Source organism: Balaenoptera musculus, chromosome 8 (assembly GCF_009873245.2).
Source record: "Balaenoptera musculus isolate JJ_BM4_2016_0621 chromosome 8, mBalMus1.pri.v3, whole genome shotgun sequence".
In the NCBI taxonomy this organism is placed as follows: domain Eukaryota; kingdom Metazoa; phylum Chordata; class Mammalia; order Artiodactyla; family Balaenopteridae; genus Balaenoptera; species Balaenoptera musculus.
Window position 1 is genome coordinate 100,094,298 of NC_045792.1, and position 27,640 is coordinate 100,121,937.

General features: G+C 45.5%; 1 protein-coding gene across 2 annotated transcripts; it reads left to right on the plus strand.

Moving 5' to 3' along the window:
* On the plus strand, positions 1 to 13,362 carry SDHAF2 (succinate dehydrogenase complex assembly factor 2). 2 transcript variants are annotated; one of them, XM_036859535.1, is made up of 4 exons: positions 1 to 129; positions 4,199 to 4,422; positions 4,503 to 4,612; positions 12,611 to 13,362. In XM_036859535.1, exons 1-4 carry the CDS (start codon positions 94 to 96, stop codon positions 12,739 to 12,741), a joined length of 501 nt encoding a protein of 166 aa, XP_036715430.1. In that variant the 5' UTR covers positions 1 to 93; the 3' UTR covers positions 12,742 to 13,362. The 2 variants fall into 2 exon arrangements, with proteins under 2 accessions (XP_036715430.1, XP_036715431.1); XM_036859536.1 differs by lacking the exon at positions 1 to 129 and adding an exon at positions 3,382 to 3,775.
* The last annotated feature ends 14,278 nt before the right edge of the window (positions 13,363 to 27,640 follow it).

The window sequence follows — 27,640 nt, forward strand, 5'->3', positions numbered from 1 at the left end:
GGCTCAGGTCCTCAGAGCCGCTGTCTGCGGGACTGGTGCCCGGAAGTTCCCGGAAGTGGCCGGGCCTCAGGCTTCTGCTGCGGCTCGGGTAAAATGGCGGTGGCCGCTGTGTTCCCGGCCCTTGCGCGGGTGAGGAGAGTGGGGGTTCTAGGGTCCTAGGCAGGGCGCAGTGAGAAGTGTATCTCGTCTTCCTCTGAAGTGGAGGCCGAGAGAAGCGTCCAACTGCCTGATAGCCCAGGGCAAGGGCAGACCTAAGGAGAGGTCGATCTTGCAACGTAGGGAGATTCAGGTTACATCCGCCCTTGGCTGAGCCCACTGTGTGTCTGTCTCGTAATATCGTTGAACCGTCAGTCTTCGTGGGAGACCCAATTCAGATTTCACCTATTTCCCAGGTGGAGCTGGCCCGACAGCCTCTGGGCGCCCCTTCTCTCTTTTTTTAAGTCTCTCTGTTCTTTTTAAGTCTTTAGTATCTGTCATGGTTTCACATAGTTTCATAAGATCGTTTTTCTTTTTGAATATAGGCTGTTAACACTGTAAACTTCTCTCTTAGAACTGCTTTTGCTCAATCTCATAGTTTTGTGATGTGTTTTTGTCTCCAGATATTTTCTAATTCCCTTTTGATTTCTCTTTTTACCCAGTGGTGGTTCAAGAGTGAGAGTGTTGTTTAATTTTCACTTATTTGTGAATTTTCCAGTTTTCCTTCTGCTGTTGATTTCTAGTTTCATTCTGTTGTGGTCAGAAAATATGCTTTGTATGATTTCAATCTTTTTTGTTAAGACTTGTTTCGAAACCTCACATGCTGTCTATCCTGGAGAATGTCCTCAGTGTGCTTGAGAAGAATGTGTATTCTGCTGCTGTTTAGTGGAATGTTCTGTTTATGTATGTTTGGCCCTTTTGGCTTACAGCGTTGTTCGTGTCCTCTACTTCCTTATTGATCTTCTGTCTGGATGTTCGATTTATTATTGAAAATGGCTTTTGAGATCTGCAAATATTATTGTGTTACTATTTCTCCCTTCAGTTCTGTCAATATTTGCTTCATATATTTGGATGCGCTGATATTGGTTGCATGTGTACTTGTTGTATCCTCGTGGTGAATTGACCCTTTAATCATTATATTATGTCCTTTTAAAATCTCTTTTGACAGTTTTGACTTAAAGTTTATTTTGTCTGATATAAGTAGGGCCATCTCTGCTCTCTTTTGGTTACCTTTTGCATGGAATATATTTCAGACTTTCACTTTCAGCCTACATGTTCCCTTACATCTAAAATGAGTTTTTTGTAAGGCATATAGTTGGATCTTGTGGGGTTTTTTTAAATCCATTCAGCCACTGTATGTGTTTTGATTGGTGAGTTTAATCCACTTACATTTAAAATAATTACTGATGGGGAAGGACTTACTATTGCCATTTTGTTCATTGTTTTCTATCTGTCTTGTAGCTTTTGTGTCCCTTTTTACTCTTTTGCTGTCATCCCTTGTGTTTCATTGATTTTCTTCTATAGAGACATGCTTCGATTCCTTTCTCATTTTCTATTGTGTATAGGTGTTTTCTTTGTGGTTATCGTGGGGCTTACATAAAACATTTTATAATCTATTTTAAACTGATAATAACTCAATTTCAATCTCATACAGAAGCTGCTCTTTTACTCCTCCCACCTTGTTATTGATGTCACAATTACATATTTTTGTTGTGTATCCATTAGCATATTTTATAGTTTTTTGTCTTGTCTTTTAACTTCTAAGCCAGAATTAGACGTGATTTACCCACCATCATTACAGTGTTACAGTATCCTGTGTTTGTTCTATGTATACATTTACCAGTGAGCTTTATGCTTTCGTATGTTTTTGTGTTACTGTCTAGCGTCCTTTGTCTCCTTTGGGTTTCTTCAATTTGGATGTCCATTTCTTTCCCCAAATTGGGGAAGTTTTTGACCATTATTCCTTCAAATAAACTTTCTGCCCCTTTCTCTCTTTTTTCTTCTTCTGGGATTACCATAATATTTATATTGGTCAGCTTGATGATGTCCTGTAAGTCCCTGAAGCGTACTTCACTCTTTTTCATTCTTTTCCTTTTTCTTCCTCTGATTGGGTAGTTTCAAATAAACTGTCTTTGAGTTCACTGATTCTTCTGCTTGAACAAGTATGCTATTTAACCCCTGTAGTGAATTTTTCAATTTGGTCATTTCCAAAATTTGTTTTTGTTTTTTTTTAAATATTTCTCTTCGTTGATACTCTCATTTTGTTCTTGCATTGTTTTCCTCAGCTCATTGAACATCTTGATGACAGTTATTTTGAGTTATTTGTCAGGTAATTCGTATACCTTTGTTTCCACGGTTGGTTTCTGGAAGTTTGTTTTATTTCTCTGATTAGGCCTTGTTTTGCCATTTCTTCATGCACCTTGCAACTTTGTGCTTAGATCCATGCATTTGAAAAAACAACCACCTCTCCCAGTCTTTTTGGACTGACTTTGTACAAGGAAAGACCTTTGCCAGTCGGTCCAGCTAGAGAATCTAGGGGCCTGTCAAACCTTTTGTGTAGAAATGTCTTCTCTAGACTTGTGCATGTAGATTCCTAACTAGAGGGATTTGCTGGCTTCTTTTTTCAGGCGCTCATAATCTCTTGCTCCCTCTGGTGTCCCTTTGTGGTACTACAGGTTCTCTGGAGCTGCCGCAAGCCTCCCAGCTCTCCTTCTCAGCAGCCCCCAGGCTTCAGAGTATCCCAGGTCCCATGAGCGCTGCAGGTTGGCCAAGACGGAAACCAGTCCCTTGTGCAGCTCCTTGAAAAGCAGGAGTTTCGGATGCATGCTCCTCCTTTCTTTCCATTGGCCTCTGTCTGCTGTACCATAGGTCCTCAGAAGCAGCAGCAAGCCGCCCAGCTCTCTTTGGCTTTCAGAGGCCCCCAAATATCTAGAGTATGCTGGGCCCTGTCAGTGCTCTGAGACAGGCAAGACAGAAGCCATTCTCTCAGGCAGCTCCCCAAAAAGCTGGAACGTAGACACACATTCTAACTCTTCCTCCCCAGGTAGAAGTCAGGAATTGGGGGTTTTCTTCTGCTTGTTTTGTGCTAAGCCACAGGTAGGGACGATGGCGAGTGAGTGTATGCTAGTGCAAACCCTCACCTATTTCTCAGCAGCCCCCAACCTGGCACCTTTTCCGTCACACTTAGATTCAGACAAGACAGAAACTAGTCAATCAGGCATCCCCCTGAAAGGCTGCATATTGGGTGTATGTTTCAGTCTTTTCTTTCCCTCCCAGGGAGAAGCCAGGAGCTGAGAATTTTCTCCAGTTGCACTGGGCTAAGCCAAGGGGAGGGACTATGTTGAATGAGTACCATAAATTTTTCTTCCAGCTGTAGTGCAGCTGGTTTTGTGCTCACCTGAGGTTCAGGAGCCTCTTAGCTGGTTTCTGGATTTCTCACAAAGGGAATTGGTTGGTGTATTGTTGGGTAGTTTGTGTCTCCGTGGGAGAAGGAGAGTGTGGGACTTCCTGTTCCACCATCTTGCTGACGTCACCACCTTCTCATTGCGTCTTGATAGTTTTTGCCCTTCTCTAGATTGGGAGACTTTGGGGAATTAGGGACCATACCATCACCGTATGCTCAGATTTTAACCCAGGCAGGTGATTAGAATGCAAACCATATTGTAAGAATTTTAAGGGAATGCAAAGGAAGGAGAAAATATTTCTGCTGGAGAGGTTCTGGAAGGACACTGGTTAAGAACATGTTTGCAGTCAGGGGTGGGTTCCAGTCTTCACAGCAGTTACTATTTGGGTGATCTTGGTAAGTCATTTAACCTCTTCGAGCCTCAGCTTCCTAAGCTGTAAAGTGGGGACAGTGTCAGCATAACTTCTTTTTTTTTTTTATTGAGGTATAGTTGATTTACAGTATTTTATAAGTTTCAGGTGTACAACGTAGTAGTTCACAATTTTTAAAGATAAAACTCCATTTATAGTTATTATAAAATCAGCATAACTTCTTAAGGGCTGAAGGAGATCAAATGCATTTTGCATGTAGTAAGTGTTGAGTGAATGACAAGGATGGTCGTCCTTGTTAAAAAGTTGTTTGTGGGGACTTCCCTGGCGGTCCGGTGGTTAAGACTCCGCATTTCCACTGCAGGGGGCGCAGGTTCTATCCCTGGTCAGGGAACTCCCGCATGCTGAGGCCAAAAAAAAAAGTGTGATATTTGTGGCTTATTTGTTTCAGATGCTTCCTCTGTCAAGGCGCCACCTAGTGTCTCCTTCACTCAGAGTGACATCATTCAGACGCTGCTACAGAGGTGACAGCCCGACAGATTCCCAGAAGGACATGATTGAAATCCCTTTGCCTCCGTGGCGGGAGCGAACTGATGAATCCATAGAAACCAAAAGAGCCCGGCTGCTCTATGAGAGTAGAAAGAGGGGAATGCTGGAAAACTGCATCCTCCTTAGGTAGGGGGATAGGAGTCTGGATGTCACTTCTCTTTGACTGGAGACTGGCTTTTCAACTTCTTTTTCTTTCTTGTTTCTAGCCTCTTTGCTAAGGCACATCTGCACCACATGACAGAGAAACAACTGAACCTCTACGATCGCCTGATTAATGAACCCAGTAATGACTGGGATATCTACTACTGGGCTACAGGTACTGGGCATGATAAGCAACATAAGGTGAAAAATAGGATGACTTGGGCTGATTTGAGTCTGGAATGGTATCCTGGGCAATTTTTTTTTCTTTTATCATGTAGTAGACTCTCAACCCAAACACTCTTCCAATTTTTCCAAAGCGTGCAAGATTTGTTTTATGAGGTAAGGTTCCTTGTTTGCAAGCAAAAGAAACCTATTCTGTCTAACTTAAGCAAAAAAGGGAATTTAGTGGAATTGTACGGGAAGCTCCCAGTATCAAAGGGAAGGTTGAAGAAAACCAGGCCAGGAGTGGAGTGGAACGAGACAGCTCAGGCTGCATAGCACGAGATCTCCAGGAGTCTCACTCTGGCACCACCTTTGTGAGGAATGAATTCTCACTGTGTATAGTTAGGATTAGCTTTGGCTTTGAGTAAAAAAAACCCAAACAATAATGGCTTAAAGAAGACAGAACAATGTTTCTCTTTCTCATAACAGAAGTTCAGAGGTAGATCCTCCAGAGTGCACAGAGGGGTTTCAGAGGCATGAAGGCCAGATTCCTCTTGACTTGCTGTTCCTTCACCCTCTGCCTGTGTAGGGCTACCTCATGACCCAAGATGGCTGCTGAGGCTCTATCTGTCATGTCCATATTTCAGCCAGGGAAAAAGAGTAGGAGAGTACACCCCGTTTTTTATGGATCCTTCTCAAGAAATTATACACCATAATTCCACTTATTTTCCACCTGTCACTCTTTAGTCACATGGCTACACTTCACCATAAGGAAGAAATAATGTAGCCTATTCCACGTGCCCAGCTAAACTGGGGATCCTATTATCAAGGAAAAATGGGAGAATAGATATTAGGAGACTTCTCATCCATTTCTGTCACTCTGCATCTCCTGTTTTTGTGTTTCCACTCAATATTTGAACCTTAAAATAGAAGCTATTCTATAGGTTCCAAGTGTGAAGTGTGACGATAATACAGGGTCTAGAGGCTTATATAACCGTTAGAAAGCCCACAGAGTGTAAAATATTTACTATCTGGCCCTTTATAGAAAATATTTGCCCCTGACTTAGCATAGTGCATTTGACATTCATCCATGTTGTTGTATCAGTAGTTCATTCTTTTTTTTTTTTTTTTGGCTGCATTGGGTCTTCGTTGCTGCGCTCAGGGTTTCTCTAGTTGTGGCGAGCGGGGGCTACTCTTTGTTGCGGTGCATGGGCTTCTCATTGCAGTGGCTTCTTCTGTCACGGAGCACGGGCTCCAGGCATGCAGACTTTAGTAGTTGTGGCTCGCGGGCTCAGTAATTGCGGCATGCAGGCTCTGGAGCGCAGGCTCAGTAGTTGTGGCGCACGGGCTTAGTTGCTCTGCGGCACGTGGGATCTTCCCGGACCAGGGATTGAACTTGTGTTCCCTGCATTGGCAGGTGGATTCTTAACCACTGCACCGCCAGGGAAGTCCCAGTAGTTCCTTCTTTTGTATTGAGTGGAATTGCAGCGTGTGGACGTACCACAGTTTATCTGCTGACCAGTTGAAAGACATTAGGATATGTCCAGTTTTAGGCAACTATGAATAAAGCCTAAACTGTAAATCTTTGCATACAGGTTTTTGTGAATGTAGGTTTTAGTTTTTCTTGGTAAATGCCCAGGAAAAGGGTTTCTGGGTCATATGGTAAATGTATGTTTAACATTATAGCAAGCTTTATTGATGGACATTAAAATTTGAATTTTGTATAATTTTCACGTGTCATGAAATATTCTTTTGACTCTTTTCCCTCAACCAGTTAAAAATCATTCTTAGCTCACAGACCATACAGAAATGGGCAGTATGCCATCGTTTGTCAACTCCTATGCCAAGTAAAAGAGGCCAGACTCAAAAGACTCTACACTGTATGATTTCCATTTATATGGTATTTTGGAGAAGGCAAAACTACATAGCAGAAAACAGACCAGTGATTGCCCAGGACGGAGTGAGAGGGGAGGAGGAGATGTTCCACATCTTTACCAACACTTGGTATTATCAGGGTTTAATTTGTTTTTGTTTTTAGCCATTCTAAGAGGTATGTAGTGATGTGTCACTGTAGTTTTAGTTGGCACAACCCTAATGACTAAGGATATTGAGGGTCTTCTCTTTTCTTTTCTTTTAATATTTATTTATTTATTCGGCTGCACTGCGTCTTAGTTGCTGCATGCAGGATCTTCGATGCGGCACATGGAATCTTTTAGTTGCGGCACGCGGAATCTTTTAGTTGCGGCATGTGGGATCTAGTTCCCTGACCAGGGATCGAACCTGGGCCCCCTGCACTGGGAGTGTGGAGTCTTACCCACTGGACCAGCAGGGAAGTCTTGAGGGTCTTTTCAAGTCATTTGCCATTCATACCTCTTTGGTGTTGTGTCCCTACATCTTCCTCCTGCCTTTTTTTTTAATTGGGTTTTTTGTTTTCTGTTTCACTACCAACATTTGATGCTATAAATTTCCAAGCACTGCTTTAGCCTTATGATACAAATTTGAATGTGTTGTGTTTTCATTTTCATTCAATTCAAAATAGTTTCTAATTTCCCTTGTGACTTCCTCTGTGACCTGTGAGTTATTTAGAAGTATGTTTAATTTTCAGATATTTCCAGATTTTCCAGGTATTTTTCTGTTATTGATTCCATTGTTGCCACAGAATGTATGCTATATAATTTCAGTTCTTTTAAATTTCTTTAAATTTGTTTTATGGCCTGAAATGTGTATATCTTTTTTTTTTTTTTTAATATATTTATTTATCTTTGGCTGTGTTGGGTCCTCGTTGCTGTGCACGGGCTTTCTCTAGTTGTGGCCAGTGGGGGCTACTCTTCGTTGCCGTGCACGGGCTTCTCATCGCAGTGGCTTCTCTTGTTGCGGAGCACATGGTCTAGGCGTGTGGGCTCCAGTAGTTGTGGCTCACGGGCTCTAGAGCACAGGCTCAGTAGTTGTGACGCATGGGCTTAGTTGCGCCGCGGCATGTGGGATCTTCCCGGACCAGGGCTCGAACCCGTGTCCCCTGCATTGGCAGGCGGATTCTCAGCCACTGCGCCACCTGGGAAGCCTGAAATGTGTATATCTTAATAAATGTTCCATGTGCATTTATTTGAACACAACATGTTGTTCTGCACTTGTTGATGAAGTTTTCTGTAAATATCAACAAGGTCAAGTTGGCTGATACCGTTCTTCATGTCTTGTACATTCTGGTTGATTTTGTCTGTACTCTCTATCAATTAATAAGGAGTGTTGAAATCCCCAACTATAATTGTGGATTTGTCTATTACTCCTTTCAGTTCTCACAGTTTTTGCTTCATATATTTTATAGCTCTGTTATTATGTGAAGACATATTTAGGATTGTTAGATTTTCTTGATGAATTGAGTCCTTTATCATTATATAATGTCTATCTTTATTGCTGATAGTTCCAAAGCGTCTGATAGTAGTCACTCCAGCTTTCTTTTGATTAGTGTTTGCATGGTATATATTTTTCCATTTATATTAGTTTTCTATTGTTACCACAAACTTTAGTGACTTTAAGCAACAACCGTTTATTAGCGCACAGTCCTGTAGGTCAGAAGCTGTGCCCAGATCTCACAGCCTGAAATCAACATCATCTCTTCTATATTCCTGCCCGGAAGCTCATTCAGGTTTCAGGGAGCATTCATTCCCTGAGGCGTAGGACTGAGATACTGGTTGTCTTGCTGTTAATGTCTTTCAGCTTCTAGAAGCTGCTCTCGGGTTCTTGCCCCATGGCCCCTCCATCTCAGCATTGGAGATCCTCCCTCACGTGGAATCCCTCTCATGCTTCAAATCTCTCTGACTTCCCCTTCTGCCACCAGCTGGAGAAAATTCTGCTTTTAAAGAGCTCACGTGATTAGGTCAGAACCACCTGGATAATTTTCCTGTCCTGACTGTGCCGTATAACATAACCCAGTCACGGGTGTGAAGATCATCATATTCACAGTCCTGGGGATTACACAGGGCTTGTACACAGGGGAGTGGGAGATACTGAGGGCCAACCTAGAAGTCTGCTTACCACACCATTCTTTTAATTTATCTTTGTCTTTTTATTTAAATTGAGCTTCTTATAGATAGCATATATAATCATTCTTTTTTATCCAATCTTATAGTCTTTATCTGTTCATTGGTGTGTTTTGGCCATTTACACATAATTAATTACCAGTGTGGTTGAACTAAAATCTACCATCTTTTTTTTTGTTTCCTATTTCTGCTGTCTGTTCTTTGTTCTCTTCCCCCTCTGTTTCCATGGATTTTTTTTTTGAGTATTTAAAATTTCATTTTATCTCCACTATTGGTTTATCATTTATATCTCTCTATAATTTTTTTAGTGATTGCCCTAGGATTTACAGTATACATCTTTAATTAATCATAGTCTACCTTCAAGAATAGTATACTGCCTCATGTATAATGTAAGAACTTTCAGTAGTACACTCCAATTTCTCTCTTCCATGTTTTGTGCTTTTGTTGTCCCACTTTTTACTTTTACTTACATTGTAAGTCTACACTACATTTCTATTGTTTTACTTTAGACAGTTATCTTTGGAGCAATTTAAAATAAGGGAGAGAACACATTGTATTTTGTATTTGCAAATATGTAAATTATAACACATATATAAATATGTATGTAACATATAACACATATTATGTATAAGGTACATTATATTTACCTTCATTTTAATCATCTCTGGAGATCTTCATTTCTTTACGTAGATCCATGTTTCTCTGGTATCATATTCCTTCTGCTTGAAGAACTTCCTTTAATATTTCTTTTAGTGTAGGTTGGCTATAATGAATTCTCTCAGCTTTTGTTTGTCATTTCAAAAGATATTTTCAGGGGCTTCCCTCGTGGTGCAGTGGTTGAGAATCTGCCTGCCAATGCAGGAGACACTGGTTCGAGCCCTGGTCTGGGAAGATCCCACATGCCACGGAGCAACTAGGCCCGTGAGCCACAACTACTGAGCCTGCGTGTCTGGAGCCTGTGCTCCACAACAAGAGAGGCCACGATAGTGAGAGGCCCGCGCACCACGATGAAGAGTGGCCCCCGCTTGCCACAACTAGAGAAAGCCCTCGCACAGAAACAAAGACCCAACACAGCCAAAAATAAATAAATAAATAAATAAAAATTAAAAAAAAAAAAAAAAAGATATTTTCAGTGGATATAGAATTACAGGTTCACAATTATTTCTTTTATTTTTTAAAATGTTTTATTTATTTATTTATTTATTTATTTTACTTATTTACTTGGCTGCGCTGGCTCTCAGTTGTGGCAGGTGGGCTCCTTAGTTGCGGCATGTGAACTCTTAGTTGTGGCATGCATGTGGGATCTAGTTCCCTGACCAGGGATTGAACCCAAGCGCCCTGCATTGGGAGCTCGGAGTCTTAACCACTGCGCCACCAGGGAAGTCCCCATAATTATTTCTTTCAGCACTTTACACGGGCCCTCTTCTTTTGTGAGGCTGTTAGTATGCAGGATCGAGTCAGTCTGGTTAGGAATTGAGCTGGATTTGAACTGTGTTTTCTGCCTTATGTTACTGTTGGAAATTTTTCATCCATCATCTCCTCATATGTTTCTTCTGCCTCATTTTCTTCCTCTTTTCCTTCTGGGATTCCAGTTACACTTAGTTTAGACTGATATTGTCCCACAGCTTTTGGATTCTGTGTTTTGTGTCTTTTACTCTTATTTTTCTCTTCATGTATTAGTTTGAGTAATTTGTATTAGATAATATTTATTGACCTTTCTTCCACTTCACTAATTCTTTCCTTGACCATTAAATCTTATGATGAGTCCATTTTGCTTATGGGCTACTATAGTTCTATTTTTATTTTTAACATTTCCATTTGACTTTTACAATTTCCACCTCTGCTGGAGCTCCTTATCCGTTCATGCATTTTTCCTACTTTTTCCACTAGCACCTTTAACACAATAGTCATAGTTACTTTATTTAAACCCCCTATCGAATAGTTCTAACATCCGCATCATCCCTGAGTCTGTTTCTGTTGATTGCTTTGTCCCTTCACAGTGTGTTGTTTCTCACTTTTCTTTTGTGTGTGTGTTAGACACATTTGATTAAATGTTAGACATCATGAGTGAGACAGTAAAAACTGAGGGAAATGGTATTTGTGCTTAGAAATGGGCATGATTCTCCTGCCGGGCTGTTGGAATGGGAATCGAGTCAGTCTAGTTAGGAGTTAAGCTTACTTTGGATTTTGTTATTGCTTTGGTTCCCTTCAGTTCACCACCAGCCTCTATTGTTACCATGTGCATCTTCCTGTATTTCTGTGCTTCAAAGGAAATCTCTCTCCATGCTCTTGCCCTCTCCCAGCTGTAGATACCTATTGATTTCCACTTGGTGCTTGTTGGTTTGGGGAAGAGAGGGTATTCTCTATTATCCTGGTCCAGCTTTGGTCCCTGTGGCCATGGGTCTCGGGGGTGGGCTTTCTCGTGATCCTGCTGGTCCCATCAGGGTAGAGGATTTTTTTTCTTTTACCCTTCCACCAGCCCAAATGTGTCCTCACATGTGCCCTGTAGGAGACAGGATTCGCTGATCTACTCCCAGCCCCTTGAGGCTTTTCTTCTTCGGAGAAGGAAGGGCCAGGCTGGGCATTATGCTTTTTTGGGTGGGCGGGCAGTATTGGCTGCTCCCCTCCTCCTGGCCTGTATCACTGAGGGAGGCTTTCTCCAGCTTCCTGCTCTGGACACAGTCTTTGTCATGCGCATACTTAGTGGGGGATTGCTGAGAAGAACCTGCACATTGGGGCAAATTCTCCTTGTGTCTGTGGCTCCCAGAGATTTTGTACTCTCAGGCTAGCCTACTTGGCTTTCAGCAGTTGATGAACAATTTTAGCTAAATTCTTCTTACCTGTTTGTGCCCAGCGCCTCGTCTTCCTGTGCCCTGTCTCAAGTGAGCATGTGTTCATATCCATTTTCTCCTTTGAGGGGTCTCTCTTTGCTTAGATTTTATTCTCTTGGGTACCCTGTGACCTCAGCTGTCTGATGACTTCAGAAAGTTATGACAGTTCTACTTTATCTGACTTTTTCTTGTTGGGATGAGTATAATGTTCTTTCTAACTTTCAGCATCCTAGGGGGAAGCCTAAACCTCCTTGATCTTATTCTGATTGTCACACACAAAAAAACAGATGCCAGGTCCACCAGATGCCAGGCTCTGTGCCAAGTGAGGGGAAATCAAACTTTGTTTTGGGGAATTCCCTCTCCTAGCATTGTACTTAGTCTTGCTAGGAGGGTAATTCCAAAGCATATCACCTAAGGTTTCCCCGTGGGAGGCTTTGCTTGTAATTTGAACCTTAAGTGAGCATCTCACGGTTGGAAAGAAGGATCAGAGGTGAGCAGCATCCTGCCAGACTCTTCCTCTGGCCTGAGGCTGGCATCCTCATCTCTCTGCTCTCGGTGCGTTTGTTGCCTCTCCATGCAAATCTGGTTCTCCAGGTTCATGTTAATTTGGGGGGCCTCTATTAGCTTTCCAGTAAATTCTTTTATGCTTAAGTTTACTAGAGTTATCAGTGGCTGTCACTTACATCCAAGGATTTCTGCCTCAGGAAATATATAGGCTAGAAGGGAAAACAGTACTCAGAAAACAACTGAAGTACCAAATGCAGAGCAAAACAGTACGGCCAAGATTGGACAGGCCAGGGGTCAGCAAAATTGCTCATGGAAGACCAGATAGTAAATGTCATCGTCTTGCAGTCATATGGTCTCTGTGGCAACTACTCAACTCTGCCATCGTAGCACAGAAGCAGCCACGGACAGTATGTAAACAGGTGAGAGCAGCTGTCCCAATAAAGCTCTTTACAAATACTGGCTGCTATAGGTTGCCAACCCGCGGTACAGGCTGCCGTGTACATTCAGAGGAAGAATGGAGCTGCTCTGTGTATCCACTGTGGTTTTTGGCCAAGGCCAGAGTTTCGAGTTTCAAGATTGTTATAACTGACAACTGACTGACCAGCGTAATTCTTTTTGCCCATCCTTCTCTTGCAGAAGCAAAACCAGCCCCAGAAATATTTGAAAACGAAGTCATGGCCCTGCTGAGAGACTTTACTAAGAACAAAAACAGAGAGCAGCGACTGCGGGCCCCAGATCTCGAATACCTCTTTGAAAAGCCACATTGAGCTGAGCGCCACTGCCTGCCTGGCCTCTGTCTGCGGATGCTCACTGCTTATGATGGGTATTGGCCTTGATGTCCTGCTTCTCCTTAGATGCTCAGCCCACCCAGACCGTTGGTCCTGTCTCCAGTGATGGACCCGCCTCTCTCCTGAGGACAAGTAAATGTTCAGTGTATCTCATTCTAAGACCCTGTGGTTCCGTTCTAAGCCTCAAAGCGGTTTGTCTAAGTTATCGGTGTTCAGGCCTGACTTTCTCTGGCTCCACAGGAGGGCACTGTAGGGGAAGCGGCTGTGCCAGCTCATTGCTTCAGCCAGAAGTGAGCTCAGTGCAGAGGGGCAGCCAGCTCTGCATGCTGTGTGGAAAGCTCCCCGGGTGACCCAGGGCTTTGTTCCAGTGAAATTCCCCCTTCCAACCTGGGATGGTTCTTTCTGCCAAGGGAAGCTGATCCAAGCCCCCTGAGCGGAATCCTTCAAAGGCCCAGCGGGCAGAATGAGGGCAGTGGGCAGGAACGGTGTGGGCTTGCTGCTCAAGAGTCAACATCCTCATCAGATTTTGTCTAAAATGCTCACTTTGTAAACTAAACGATAATTGAGTATTAAAGAGTATTTTAAAAAGGAAAATCACAACTCCCCAGTCCTCACACAATTATTTTAATTTTGTCTCTTCTCATGTAATCCACAGGCATACGTTTATAGAGCTTTACAAGGTCACAATCGTAGGTTTTATCTTCATGCAGCACTATAGCAAACATTTTCTGTATTTCTACAGTCTCCACGATCGTTTTAGTTGACAAACTAATAACGCATAAGAAATAATATGTTAGGATGAATTAGCTGAAAGTGTTTAGCTCTAGGACTAGAAGATTTTGACATTGCCAGGAGGGTAGTCTCACTGGAGGAATTTTCCCCTAGGAGCTGTAATCCAATCAGAATGGCCATCACCCAGACTGGGCCAGGACCATTAAAGGTGAGGAAGGCAGGCCAGAATTGCTAGGCAGGCGGTTGGTGAGCACAAGAGCTGCACACAGGCAGGAAGTACACGTTTCCAGCATTATTGAGCTTCGGGGTTCCCACGGAGCTTCCTCGTGGTCCTGCCTGCCCCTCAGTGTTCCTGGCTGAGGAGAGAAGAGGAGAGAACCAGCCTTTATTTATTTACCTTATCTCAGTAGAGCTTCACAGCTCCCCTGCAGACAAGTGGTGTCACACCTATTTTGTAGATGAGAAAGTGGGCTCAGAGTGATTTGTCCAAGATTAAGTCACTACTCAGTCAGAAAGCCAGAATCTTGCTTAGTTCAGTCTGTCTCCAAAGCTCATGAACTTTCTGCCAGAACATGCTACCTTACTGGTGGAAACTATGTAGAAATCTACGCTTTGAGAAGTTATAGCAAAGAAACTTGACGGTTCTGAGCCATGACCTGTGTGTCACTTAGGGCAGGGGTCCCCAACCCCCGGGCCATGAACTGGTACTGGTCCACGGCCTGTTAGGAACCGGGCCGCACAGCAGGAGGTGAGCGGCGGGTGAGTGAGCAAAGCCTCATCTGCTCCCCATCACTCGCATTACCGCCTGAACCATGGCCCCCTCCCCCCCACCGTCTGTGGAAAAATTGTCTTCCATGAAACTGGTCCCTGGTGCCATAAAGGTTGGGGACCGCTGACACAGGGGACAGGAAGCTGCCAGATGGTTCCCAAAGTAAGCCCTTGGTCACCCACGGTAGCTCTCGTAAGTGAGGGCAGGCACTGGTTACAAGTCAGATCCTGACTCTGCTGCTTACTGTCTGGATAAATGAATTGGCTTGAGCCTCGATTTCCTCATCTATAAAATGGGGATGATGACGCTCCCTGTCTTAACTATTTATGAAGAGCAGACGTGAAGAGATAAAGCACACGGAGCTCTTCCATGGTCCCCAGCACGCTGTAAGCTCTCGGTAGATATTAGGTGTCAGCGTTAGGTCATGGCCTCAGCCTGAGATTTAGGAGCTGTCTCCTAACACAAATGGCCTGGCATGTCAGCGAGGTCACCAGAGCTTCATGCAAGGCAGAGTCCTGCAGGTAGGAAAGCCAGACCTGTTAAGGAACCACGGGATGTCTTACCAGCCAGTAAAGACTGGAGACAAAACAGACCCTGGTGTCAAGGACTTCAGTGGAAAAATCTGTAGCACTGTCTCCTAAGCAAGGAATGGGAGTGAGAAATGGGGGGCAGAAGCAGACATTGATCGCCCTGAGAGCTCACCACAGACTCTGGCCAATCTCGCGGGCCTCATTTGACGTACTGTGTGGACAATGTTAGACAGAGTTCACGTAGAGAGATGTCTAGACTTGTCAGAAGTGCACATGAGTTGGGCAGTGACTTACGCATCTATCCTGGACTCTTATGCAACAGATCCCAGCAGCCAAGTATGCAGCTTGGGCTTTATCCCCCGGGGGTTTGATCTCTCCTAACCCTGATTTTGTCTTATTTAACATAACGTTCAGCTGCTGCCACTTCGACCTGGGAATGGCATGCTTCTAAAGGAGTTGTTTTCTTCCCAGGCTGCTGTCTTGTGTCATCTCTGAAAGTGAAGGATCTTGCTTAACTTCAGCTGCTCAGTGTCAGACCAGGGGTGCTATGTAAACAGTTTTTCCCTTTATTAGGCATTAAGTAAAACTAGGCCAGCCACAGGACATTTTTTAAAAATTAATAAACATATTGCAAGGGCCAGCAGCCCCGCAAGGATCTGTGATGAACAAAGCTGGACTTATTCCTCTCCCTGTGACACATCACTGCTCACTGACCTCATTCAGAGCCTCTGTGGGGCACACAGGCGTCTGGCTCTGCCCTGTCCCATCTGAAGTGGTCTCACAAGACCTGTCGCACAGGCTCCCACATCAGACGTCAAACTGGGGCAGTAAAAGCTGTCCTCTCCCCATCATTTCCTCTCTTAATCATTTTAAGTCTTCAGAATCCATAAGCCAAATCCCTTTTGCCCGACCCTGAGCCTTAGATGGGGCATATCTGTCGGGGTCATCGCAGAGGCACCTCTGACTGGTGTTGGCCATCGTCTGGAGGTCATCTGCTCTGTCTCTTCAGCTCAGCGAGGGTGGCACTGACCCAAACCTTGTTCATATTTTTAAACATCCCCAGGGAAAGATTCCACTGGGAGAGTAGAGAGTCTTACTTTTATCTTTCCATCCATCTGCTGCTATCGTGGCTAGACAGGAAGTTTCCATGATGGGGAAGTTCACGCAGCCTTAAATGGCAAGCTGGGCTGGGAGACCTGCGCTGACAGCATCTTATTGGTACAGCCCGTCGTATCTGAGGATGGAGGACTTGCCATCCTGCAGCTGTCAAGCTGAGGGTGCTGATCAGCTCCCAGTTAAGCCACCTTGTTCGGCTTCCCAGTGAACCCTCTGGCACTGAGGACCGGCGTTAGGCTCTTCCCTAGTCAGGTGACGTGACTGGGAAGACGCATTGGTGAGACAGGTGACCTGAGGCAAGGAGTGGAGTGCTCCTTTGCCTTTAAGAAACAAATGTCTGTCAGCAGTCAGACATTTCAGGGCGGATGGTGGAAAAGTTGAAGCTATCCAAGATAAATAACATCAGGCGTCCAAGGAGAAGACGTGCAGAGGGGAAATCTCCCTCCTCGTAACCTGAGAGGTAGTCTTTTGCTAGGTCCCAGGTCTCGCCTGAATCCAGATACTCCTGCCAAGGAGAATGTTCTCCTTAAAAGGACAATGTGAACACATTTTACGTAACTCCACATCACAGCATGTAGAGTTAAAAAAGCAAATTATGATGTTAAGATGTGCATTTTGTTTCGCAGTGGATTTCAGTTAGTATGTGGTGAAATGTTCACATCTGGTGATGCCCTGGGACATGTGTTGGAGAAATAGAGCAGAGTGGTTCAGGGCAGCTGCTTGGGGGTCAGGCCTAAGGTAGAATCCTGGCTCTCCCATCGGTCAGTTGGGTGACCTTGGTCACGTTTAACCTCTCCACGCTTCCGTGTCTCATCTGTAGAAAGGAAAGTCAAAGAACCACCTCACGTGTGGGTGTAAGGACTAAAGAAGTCACCTGTGTGAAGTGCTCAGCACAGTATGTGGCACCTGAGTGACACTCGTAATCACGGCTAATGGTGGTGTTGGCCGAAGGCACGGCCAGCACCGCTAAGAGCTTTCCTCGAATGACGTCACTCAGGCCTCACAACAGGGATACGAGACAGGCACAACTATCCCTCCCTTGGCCAGGTGAGGAAAGTGAGGCCTGGTGAGATGAAGCTGCTTGCCGGAAGCCGCAGGCGGGAAGCGGGGGGTGGGGGTGGGGGGGCTGCAATTGGAAGCCGGGCCTCCAGGGCCTGTGCACCGAGGCCCCGTCTGCTACCTCAAAACACGGAACTGTCGTCATTACTCTTCTGCTCCTGACTCCTCACCTGCATCTTGTCTTGGTCCGTGGAGGACTGCTGTGCAGAGCCCTTCGCAGAGACCCCCTCTCGGTTCCCTATAGGCTCCCCCCTCCCCCTCGGGCCCTGACTCTTGTAGAGATGATGTCACAGCCTCAGCAGTTCCAGCCTGAACACCTGAGCCCTCCAAGCGGGACGGGTGCAACCTAGCTCTCCAGGTGATGGTCTGGAGTTCAGAGAGACTGCCTTTGGATTTTCGGGGGGCCAGGGGCAGGGCTCGATCTCTGCCCTGCTTCAAGGCTTTCATCCTTACCCTGAGCAGCAGAGATGAGGATGGAAGCTTTCTGGGTCTTGCTGTCACTATCCGTCTTTTCCCTCCAAGCCACAGGCTGTCTCTGAGAGCTGGATGTGGCTGGTCGGAAAGACTATGTGAACCCCATTCCAGGGCCCCCAGCTGAGTTGTCCAACCTCTGTTGCATCCACTGGCTCCAGCACTTTTGCTGACAAGCCGCTGCTGGTTGCTCCTAAGAGCACAGGCTCTCCCCTGCTCCCCTGTCTCTCTTTGCTCCCACCCCTCAGCAGAGTCATGCAGAGGTGAGAAGGTTTTAGTAGATAACTTATACTAGATACTGTGTTTCCTGCGCAAATAGAAACAGCAGTGGGCTTGGTCCAAACAGGAAGAGCGATGCTCAGAAATCTAATTAGAAAGATACACTGTAACAGTCTTCACTAGATGCTGGGGATCAGAGAAGGATTTTTTTTTTTTTTTTTTTGGCCACGCTATAAAGCATGCGGGATCTTAGTTCCCCGACCAGGCGGGATCTTAGTTCCCCGACCAGGGATCGAACCCATGTCCCCTGCAGTGGAAGCGCAGAGTTTTAACCACCAGACTGCCAGGGAAGTCCCTATAATTTCACTCTTTATTTCACTGATTCACAAGCAGAGGTTGTCAGCCCTAGCACCATGTGCTAGGCCTAGTGCCAGGCCCAGGAGACAGAGGTGAATGAGATACAGCCCGTGCTCCAGAGGACCTTTGAAGGAGGGATAAGCAAACAGAAGAGAAGTGAGGATTGGTCCGTGTGTCTCAGGCACTGACTCAACTGGGCACAGGCCGTGGGACATCCAGCCTCACGTGACAGGCGCACCTCCACACCAGGCCGTGGAGCTCTGAGACACCTACTTTTAATATCCTGGAAATAGCTTCCCTTGTTCTGAATTCACTCTCACCGATCAATTTTAAGAGGGTCTGGCAGACTCAGCCCTTGCAGCCACTCCCTTTGCTGTGATTTTGCACGGCCCTCCCCTCTGACCCTGGGGTCAGCCAGGGCCTTGCTTGGCCAACGGGATGTCGGTTATCATGAAGTAAGCAGGGCCTTGAAAAGCACTGGCACAACTGGGCTTGCCGGAGCTCTTGTACCTCTTCTGCCACCACCTGAAAGCCTGCCCAGCTTAGCTTTCTGGAGGATGAGAGTCATGTGTCCAAGTCATCCCTGTCCCCTTAGCCAAAGTCAGCTGGTAGGTAAGTGAGACTAGTCAAGACCAGAAGAATTACCCAGCCAAGCCCAGTCCAAACTGCAAACCCAAAGACCCTTAAGCTAAATAAATTCTTATTATTTTAAGCCACCAAGTTTGGGGGTGATTTGTTATGCAGCATTATAGCTACATACAGTTACCAACAGTATTATAGCTGTTGGTAACTGATAACAGATGGTAATTGGGCTTCCAGTGTAGATTTGCTTATACAGAAAAAAAAATCACCGACCAACCAGCATGAGTGAGTATCCTGTCCCCTGGGCAGGTGAACTTCTCACTATAATACTTTTTAAAAGGAGGCTGCTTAGTATATCAGACTCTTGTGAACTTAGTATCAGCCTCATACGAACACATGTAATTCCTCCTCGACTATTTGAACAGCCAACATGTACTGAGTGCTTTCTCTAGACCACACATTGGGCTAACACAATACCTGCATTGACTCACTCAGTTCCTATAACAGCCCTATGAAGTAGGTTGTACGCTTATCTTCATTTTGCCAATGAAGAAACAGGCCCAGATGAATTGAGTTACTCGCCTGTGGTGACATTGGCTTAGCACTTGGGCAGAAGTGATCAAAGTAATGTAGGATCCTTGAAAAGTAGGAGTTCTGTGTTCTGCACTAGTGAAACACTGGGTAAAGCTAATGCCTGCTCTGACTGGGGAGGTACCCTATGTGTTTTCCAAGCTGGCAGCCCACAAGGAAGAGGCTGGAAAGCAGAAAACCAGTCATCCCTATTGGCTACTACCGGCTGCATTTGGTGAGGATTTAGAAGGACGAGATGAGCTCAGCAAAGAATTACCTGGTGTTCAAGTAGGAATGAAAGGAAATAGAATCCAGAAGTCTTGGGCCTTCCAGGGTTAAACATCTATACGCTAAATAGAAAAAGATGAGATATAAGCAATGCTTTGGGCAACAAAGGCCCAGTAAGACTTTTGCCTTAGATGAAGTGTGTCAGGACAGGATCAGATTAAAGGCATGCCTCCTATTTATTGTTCTAAATGTGCCTCAAGATAGACCCTGAGGAGGGGAACCAGCAAAACAAGTTAGGCTCAAGAATTAGGTCTAGGGAAAGACTGGGTGAGTGTGGCTACTGGCACATGAAACCTTTTCCTTTCCTGCTCTTCACAAGTCAACTTCTCCGAGGGGCTGACTACACTGTCTCCACTTCCTTGTCTCCTTTCCTTATCTTATCTTCACCTCTCTGGCTTTCCACCTCATTATTTGAATGAAAGCATCTCTCACTAAGGTCACCAGGACCTCCATATTACTAAATCCAGCGGACATTATTCAAAGCTTTACTTTTCCCTCTGACCAACGATAGAAACCTCCCCGTCCCTCGGTTTTCATGATTCAGCATTTCCTTGCATTTCCTTCTGCCTTTTCAGCCCCACCTCTACCTCTTTGGAGGCATCTCACCCCCCCCCACCCCCCCCCACCGTCATTAAATTTGAAGTTCCTCATGATGCTGTCCTAGGAGCCCTCCTTTTTTCTCTCCGTACTCCCTCTAGTGATCTCACCCACACCAGGGTATGGACAATTCTTTTTTTTTGGCCATGCCGCGCACCTTGCAGGATCTTAGCTCCCCGACCAGGGATTGACCCCGGGCCCATAGCAGTGAAAGCGCCGAATCCTAACCGCTGGACCGCCAGGGCATTCCTGACAATTCTTAAATCTATGTTTCAAACCATACTTTCCTTTGAGCTCCAGCCTGCACATCTAACTGCCAGCCGGACTCCTCCGGTGTGTCTCTAAGGCCCAGCAAACTCAGCACATCCAAAAGGGAACCAGGCTATTCCCCTTTCCTGACCCACCCCACAAAAACCTCCCTAGTCTTCCTCTGTAGTCCCTCAGTGAAGGGCATCAGTATCCATCCAGTCACTCAAGCTAGGAATTGTTCTGAACCCCTCCCTCTCCCTCCATTTCGTCCCCAAGACTGGTTGACTTACCTCCAAAACAGCTCTTGAATCCATCCACTTCTTTCCGTCTCAGCATCATCACCATGGTCAAAGCTACTCCCATCCTTCAGCTGGACAACTGCTACAGCCACCTGAACCCCCTTTGAATCTGTCCTCCACCTGCAGCCCTGAGATCAGTGTATTCCAATGCATTGTTCTGACCATGGCTTCCCCCCTCCTGAAAACCCTTCAATTTCTCTTAAATAAAAATGAAAACCCTTGACATGACCTTTAAGGTTCCTGCCTGGGATGCCCACATCTTAAACCTCATCTTGGCCTCACTCTCAGTTTCTGTGCTCCAGCTCCTCCTAGGCTCCTTCAGCCTCTCATCCTCTCCACGACCTCTCCCACCACAGGGCCTTTGCACGGTTCCCTCTGCCCAGAGTGCTTTTTCCTCCCTTTCCTTCTTCACTCCTATCCTCTTTCAGATAGATCTCTGCTCAGGTGCCACTTCCTCAGAGAAGCCCTCCCTAACATCTCAATTTTAAATCCGTCACTCTCTGATCAATGCCCTTCTCCCCACTGGACTTCAAGTTCCATGAGGACAAGGACTAGATCTATTTTTGTTTGCCTGAGATCCGTACTACCTGGCACATCACTTGGCATGTAGAAGGTGTTCCCAATTATTTAAGAAACGAGTAAAAAAAAAAAAAAAAATTGATGTGTCAATCTGATTGCAGAGCTCAAAGCAAACCTTTCCAACAGCAAGAGCTGTGGGTCTGCAGGGGTCAGAGGCCTCTTGGGTCTCCTGCTGTCCTGAGATTTTTTTTCCCCCTCCCTAGTTCCAATGGTTCAGTGTGCTTGAAGGATTGGTCCCCTTCTTTCCAGGTGGCTGGATGCCCTCAGACTGGGGAGAAGGGTTTTAACGAATAAGATCTGTCTTTCTCACTGTGGAAAGTGGAGACAGTTCTTGGTTCTCTGCCCAGGCGTCTGGAGGACCTGAGATGCTAAAAGAAGCGAACTCCCAAAGCCAAGCATGCTTCAGGAAATAGATGCACCAGAGGGCCCTGGAGCTGGGGCCGCTGGGGTCCATCCTCCCCTGCTGAGTGTGAGCCTCACATTTCCCACAAGGCAGCAGAAGTAGCTGGGACTCGTGTCTGCGTGGGTGCTCTGTACTTGCTCGCTCTCTGCTTTCTTACTCCCCGTTCAGTGTGGTGGACCTTCTTAGAATCTCCCCCGACCACTCATCCCCACCAAACACGTATACTCCCTGCCTTGGTTGTATCCTTCAAACTGTTTTCCCAGGTAGCAACGTTCTCCGCCCTTCCCAGATGCAGGGAGGTGGGTGGCGCTTACTGCGGCCTCCCAAGCCAGGCTTTCCCTGGGTCGTCTCACAGCAAGCCTCCTTTCAGAGGAGATTGCATTATCCCATTTCTACACAAGGAAATTGAAACTCAGAGAGGCTTGCCCTTGGCCACACAGCTGGCAAGCAGCAAAACAGGGTTTAAATCAAGGTTGCCCCAGAACTTGTGTACTTCCCAGCACCCCACTTGTCCCAGACTTACCCTGTTCACTCATTGCCATCGTGAGCTCTGCCGTATCCATGCACCATCTATACTAATATTCACTTGCTATTGTTCTTAAGCTGAGCCCCTTTTTATTTAAACAAATTAATTTTATTTTATCCTTTTTAACTCTTCTTTTTTTTTCTTCTTTTGACCACGCCACGCAGCTTGTGGGATCTTAGTTCCCCAACTAGCGACTGAACCTGGGCCCTGGCCGTGAAATCGCCAAATCCTAACCACTGGACCACAAGGGAATTCCCTAGACAAATTAATTTTAAAAAGAAACTTTATATCATCACTGTAAATGGAAAAAGTCATATCAATAGTGTCACTTGCCAAAATTAAAAAGGTAACTATAAAAATAAGTACATAAAATGTTATTGAATTTTTCTAAATTATAAAAAATTTCAAACATACAGCAATGTTGAACGAGTTTTACGGTAAGCACCCAGCACTTAGATAACCATTAACTTTTCACTCTACTTGATTCGCTGCATATCTGTCCATCTTTCCATCCCTCTTCCCACCCATTCATCCATCTACTTTTGGATGCATTTCAAAGAAAATTACAGACATCAGAACACTTCCCCTAAATACTTCAGAATGCATATCATTAACTCCACTTTGATATTTTGTATTTAAAGTTTTTTTCTCTTTTGCTGTAAAATGTACGTACAGTGAAATGCACAAATCTTAACTCTACGTTTGCTGAGTTTTGACAAATGCTTGCATCAACCTCCTGTCAAGATGCAGAAATTCCCGTCACCCCAGAAAGTTCCCTCATGCTCCATCCCAGTCGGTCCTCACAGCATGCCTCCCCACAGCCCAAGCAACCGTATCTCTGATTTTTTCTCTGCCATAGATTAGTTCTGTCTGTTGTAGAATTTCATATAGATGGAATCGTACAGTGTGGACTCTTTTGCACGTGCCTGCTTTCATTCAGCTCAGTGTTGTTGAGGTTCATCCGTGTCATCGCACACATCAGTATTTGTCCGTGTTTAATACTGAGCATGCGTATTCCGTTGTCTGACTCGACCACAGTTAGTCCATCCATTCGCCTGTGAATGGACACCTGAGCTGTCGCCAGTATTGGGCTATTATGAATGAAGACACTACAAACAAGTCCTGTGAACACATGTTCTTATTTCTCTTGGTGAACATCTAGAAATAGAATTGCCGGGTCATAGGAAGGTATATGACTGGCTTAAAAGTGACTGTCAGGACTTATTTATTTATTTATTTATTTATTTATGGCTGTGTTGGGTCTTCGTTTCTGTGCTAGGGCTTTCTCTAGTTGCGGCAAGTGGGGGCCACTCTCCATCGCGGTGCACGGGCCTCTCACTATCGCGGCCTCTCCTGTTGCGGAGCACAGGCTCCAGACGCGCAGGCTCAGCAATTGTGGCTCACGGGCCCAGTTGCTCCGCGGCATGTGGGATCTTCCCAGACCACGGCTTGAACCCGTGTCCCCTGCATTGGCAGGCAGATTCTCAACCACTGCGCCACCAGGGAAGCCCTGTCAGGACTTATTGATGTACCATTTTACACTTCCACCAACAACGTATGAGAGATCCAGCTGCTCCACAGCCTTGCCAGCATTTGGTGTTGTCAGTGCCTTAAATTCTAGCCATTCTGGTGGGTATGTCCTGGTGCCTCACTGTGGTTTTAATTTGCATTTCCTTGACAATGAATGCTGTTGAATATTTTTTCACATGCTTTTTAGCCATTCATATATCTTCTTTTGTGGAGTATCTGTTCAACTGTTTAGCCCATTTTATTTTATTTATTTATTTTTAAATTTTATTTATTTTATTTTTTGGCCGAGTTGGGTCTTCGTTGCAGCACATGGGCTTTCTCTAGTTGCAGCGAGCGGGGGCCACTCTTCGTTGCGGTGCACAAGCTTCTCATTGTGGTGGCTTCTCTTGTTGCGGAGCACAGGCTCTAGACACGTGGGCTTCAGTAGTGTGGCTTGTGGGCTCTGGAGTGCAGGCTCAGTAGTTGTGGCGCACGGGCTAAGTTGCTCCACGGCATGTGGGATCTTCCCAGACCAGGTATTGAACCCATGTCCCCTGCATTGGCAGGCGGATTCTTAACTACTGCGCCACCAGGGAAGTCCTGTTTAGCCCATTTAAAAATTTGGTTCTTGTCATTTTATTACTGAATTGTAGGTCTTTATATGTGCTACATACAAGTTGTTTGCCGGATATATGTTTGCAAATCATTTTACCAAGTCTGTGGCTTGTCTATTCATTTTCTTAACGTGACTTTTGAAGAGCTGAAGTTTTAAACTTTGATGAAGCCCAATTTATCAGCTTTTTCTTTTATGGTTATTGCTTTCTGTGACCTGTTCAAGAAGCCTTTCCTTATCCCCACGTCATGAACAGATCTTTATATCTTGAATGAATTTTTAGGTATGGTGTGAGGTAAGGCTTGGGGTTCTTTTTTTTTTTTCCCATGTACATATCCAGTTGTTCCAGCATCATTTATTAAAAACACTTCTTTTCCCATTGGATTGCTTTGGCATCTTTGTCAAAAATCATGTCTGTGACTGTAAAAACAAACAACAACAATGCCATTAAATTTTTTAAAATTTTAATAAAATGTTTAAATGAAAATTAAGTGCACGTAAAAGTACTCTAGGGGCTTCCCTGGTGGCGCAGTGGTTGGGAGTCTGCCTGCCGGTGCAGGGGACACGGGTTCGGGCCCTGGTCTGGGAGGATCCCACATGCCGCGGAGCAGCTGGGCCCGTGAGCCACAGTTACTGAGCCTGCGCGTCTGGAGCCTGTGCTCTGCAACAAGAGAGGCCACGATAATGAGAGGCCTGCGCACCACGATGAAGAGTGGCCCCCACTTGCCGCGGCTGGAGAGGGCCCTCGCGCAGAGGCGAGGACCCAACACAGCCATGGATAAATAAATAAATAAAATAAATAAACCCAAAAAAAGTTAAAAAAAAAAAAAAGTACTCTAATTGTTACAAAAATTCATATTTAAAAATAAGTTCCTCACTGAGAAAAATGGAAGTGGTTACACTCATGTGTCATCAAAGGATACTTAGTTTAATATCATTTAAATCTAAAATGAAGGTGAAATTCTCCATTAAGACAATTTTTTTTTTTAATTTTATTTATTTATTTATTTATTTATTTATTTATGGCTGTGTTGTGTCTTCGTTTCTGTGCGAGGGCCTTCTCGAGTTGTGGCAAGCGGGGACCACTCTTCATCGCGGTGCGCGGGCCTCTCACTATCGCGGCCTCTCTTGTTGCGGAGAACAGGCTCCAGACGCGCAGGCTCAGCAGTTGTGGCTCACGGGCCCAGCCGCTCCGCGGCATGCGGGATCCTCCCAGACCAGGGCTCGAACCCGTGTCCCCTGCATTGGCAGGCAGACTCTCAACCACTGCGCCACCAGGGAAGCCCTTTTTTTTTTTTTTAATTAATTAATTTATTTATTTTTGCTGTGTTGGGTCTTCGTTTCTACAACTTTCTTTTTTTTTTTTTAATTTTTTTTTTATTTATTTATGGCTGTGTTGGGTCTTCGTTTCTGTGCGAGGGCTTTCTCTAGTTGTGGCAAGCGGGGGCCACTCTTCATCGCGGTGCGCGGGCCTCTCACTATCGCAGCCTCTCTTGTTGCGGAGCACATGCTCCAGATGCGCAGACTCAGTAATTGTGGCTCACGGGCCCAGTCGCTCTGCGGCATGTGGGATCTTCCCAGACCAGGGCTCGAACCCGCGTCCCCTGCATTGGCAGGCAGATTCTCAACCACTGCGCCACCAGGGAAGCCCTACAACTTTCTTTTTAAGCTGTGATACTAACCGACTCAGAACGCCAACAGCCATGTGCATATAGGTGGAGAGTTTGAAAGATTTCAGCTGGCTTCTCCAACACGATTATCTATCGGTTTGTCCCATAAAAAATGGTTGTCAATGTCCAGGCATAATGTTTGCTGTGGTGGCCCCCCCCACCTGTGCTGTGCATTGACCATGTGGCAGGAGAGACAAGCCGCCACGTGGTCGGTGTCCTGGTCTGTGTCAGGAAGACAGCCGAGACCGGACGGGACGCCGGCAGTCTGGTTCCAGCCAGCCCTCCTCACCCGTGGCACTGCCTTCTCCTAAGAAAGGGCTTTCTTTGGTGTGCTGCTTACGTGTGCTGTTCCCATGACTCAGCAATTTAAGGATATAAGTTGTTAAGAACCTGTTTGTCTACAACCCGCCTAAAACCTCAGGGAGGGTGCCTGCTTTGGGAACCTCACTGCTCTTTGGGGCCCGCTCCCTGTTTCCTCCCAGTCGCTGCCTCGCCTCTTGAGGCCTCTGCCAGGGGCACAGCAACCCAGCGCTCTCATCTCATCCTCTCCCACTCTCTGCATCCCCCCCGCCTGCTCCAGGCAACTAACCCCAACCCCACGTTATCTGCCTTGCTCTCCAGTTGTGGTAGCACACGAGATTCCACTTAATAAAATGGCCTTCATCTATGAAAACAAGCTCTCTGATTCAGCTTGAAAGTGATTTCCTCGAGGCACTTCCTTCTAAGAACTCTCAGAGAGCTATAAGCAGAGAAGTGACTTAGATCTGTGCTTTAGAGAGAGCGTGGGGACAGGGAAAAGGCTTTCCAGGCAGAGGAGGTGAGACAGTGCATGGCATGTTTGCAGAGTCTTGAAGGGGTCCCACTTGTGAGGCTGGAGCAGAGGGCACCTGGTGGGAGGGGTTAGAAATGAGGCTTGGAAGGGAGGATGGCAGACTTTCTATGCCATGCTAAAACCTTTAGGCTTCTTTCTGAAATAATATAATACAATAATGTTGTAAAATTATAATGCTTGGGAATTCCCTGGCGGTCCAGTGGTTAGGACTCAGTACTTTCACTGCTGTGGCCCAGGTTCAATCCCTGGTTGGAGAACTAAGATCCCACAAGCCATGTGGCATGGCCAAAAGAAAAAAAATTATAAGTTAGGGTGGGTTAGCTTGCAGGCTTTGGAGTCAGCTAGGCCTGGGACAAGTGCATGAGTGTGTGTGTGTGTGTGTGTGCGTGTGTGTATGTGTGTGTGTGTAGCATTTGCCACCCGCCAGGCAGGCAGGCAGTGTTCTAAGCAAGCACATTACATGGAATTACATGGAATCAACTGGGCTGAGAACCCATCCAGGGATGGGTTTTTAAAAAATTTTTTTTTATTTTTTTTAAATTGATTTTATTTAATTTATTTTTTGGCTGCGTTGGGTCCCCGTCTGCTGAGGGAAAGCCCACTCTCTGGGGCAGCTGACCTCCAGGAGGTGACTCAGTGATCCAGGCTGCTTCCATCTTTTGGTTCTTCCATCCTGACATTCCTGTCTCCACCCACAGAGAGTAGAAAACTCACAGCCACTGATAACTGCCTCAGACTGAGAGTGGCATTCCTCAATTCCTCATGCAGCACATTGGCCAGAACTGGCCACATGGTCCTTATCTAACTGCAAGGGAGGCTGGGAAATGTAAAATAATCATAAGCACTTATTGAGTGCCTTCTCTATGCCAGGCTATGTGCTAAGCACTTAAATATTATCTTTCCGGAGT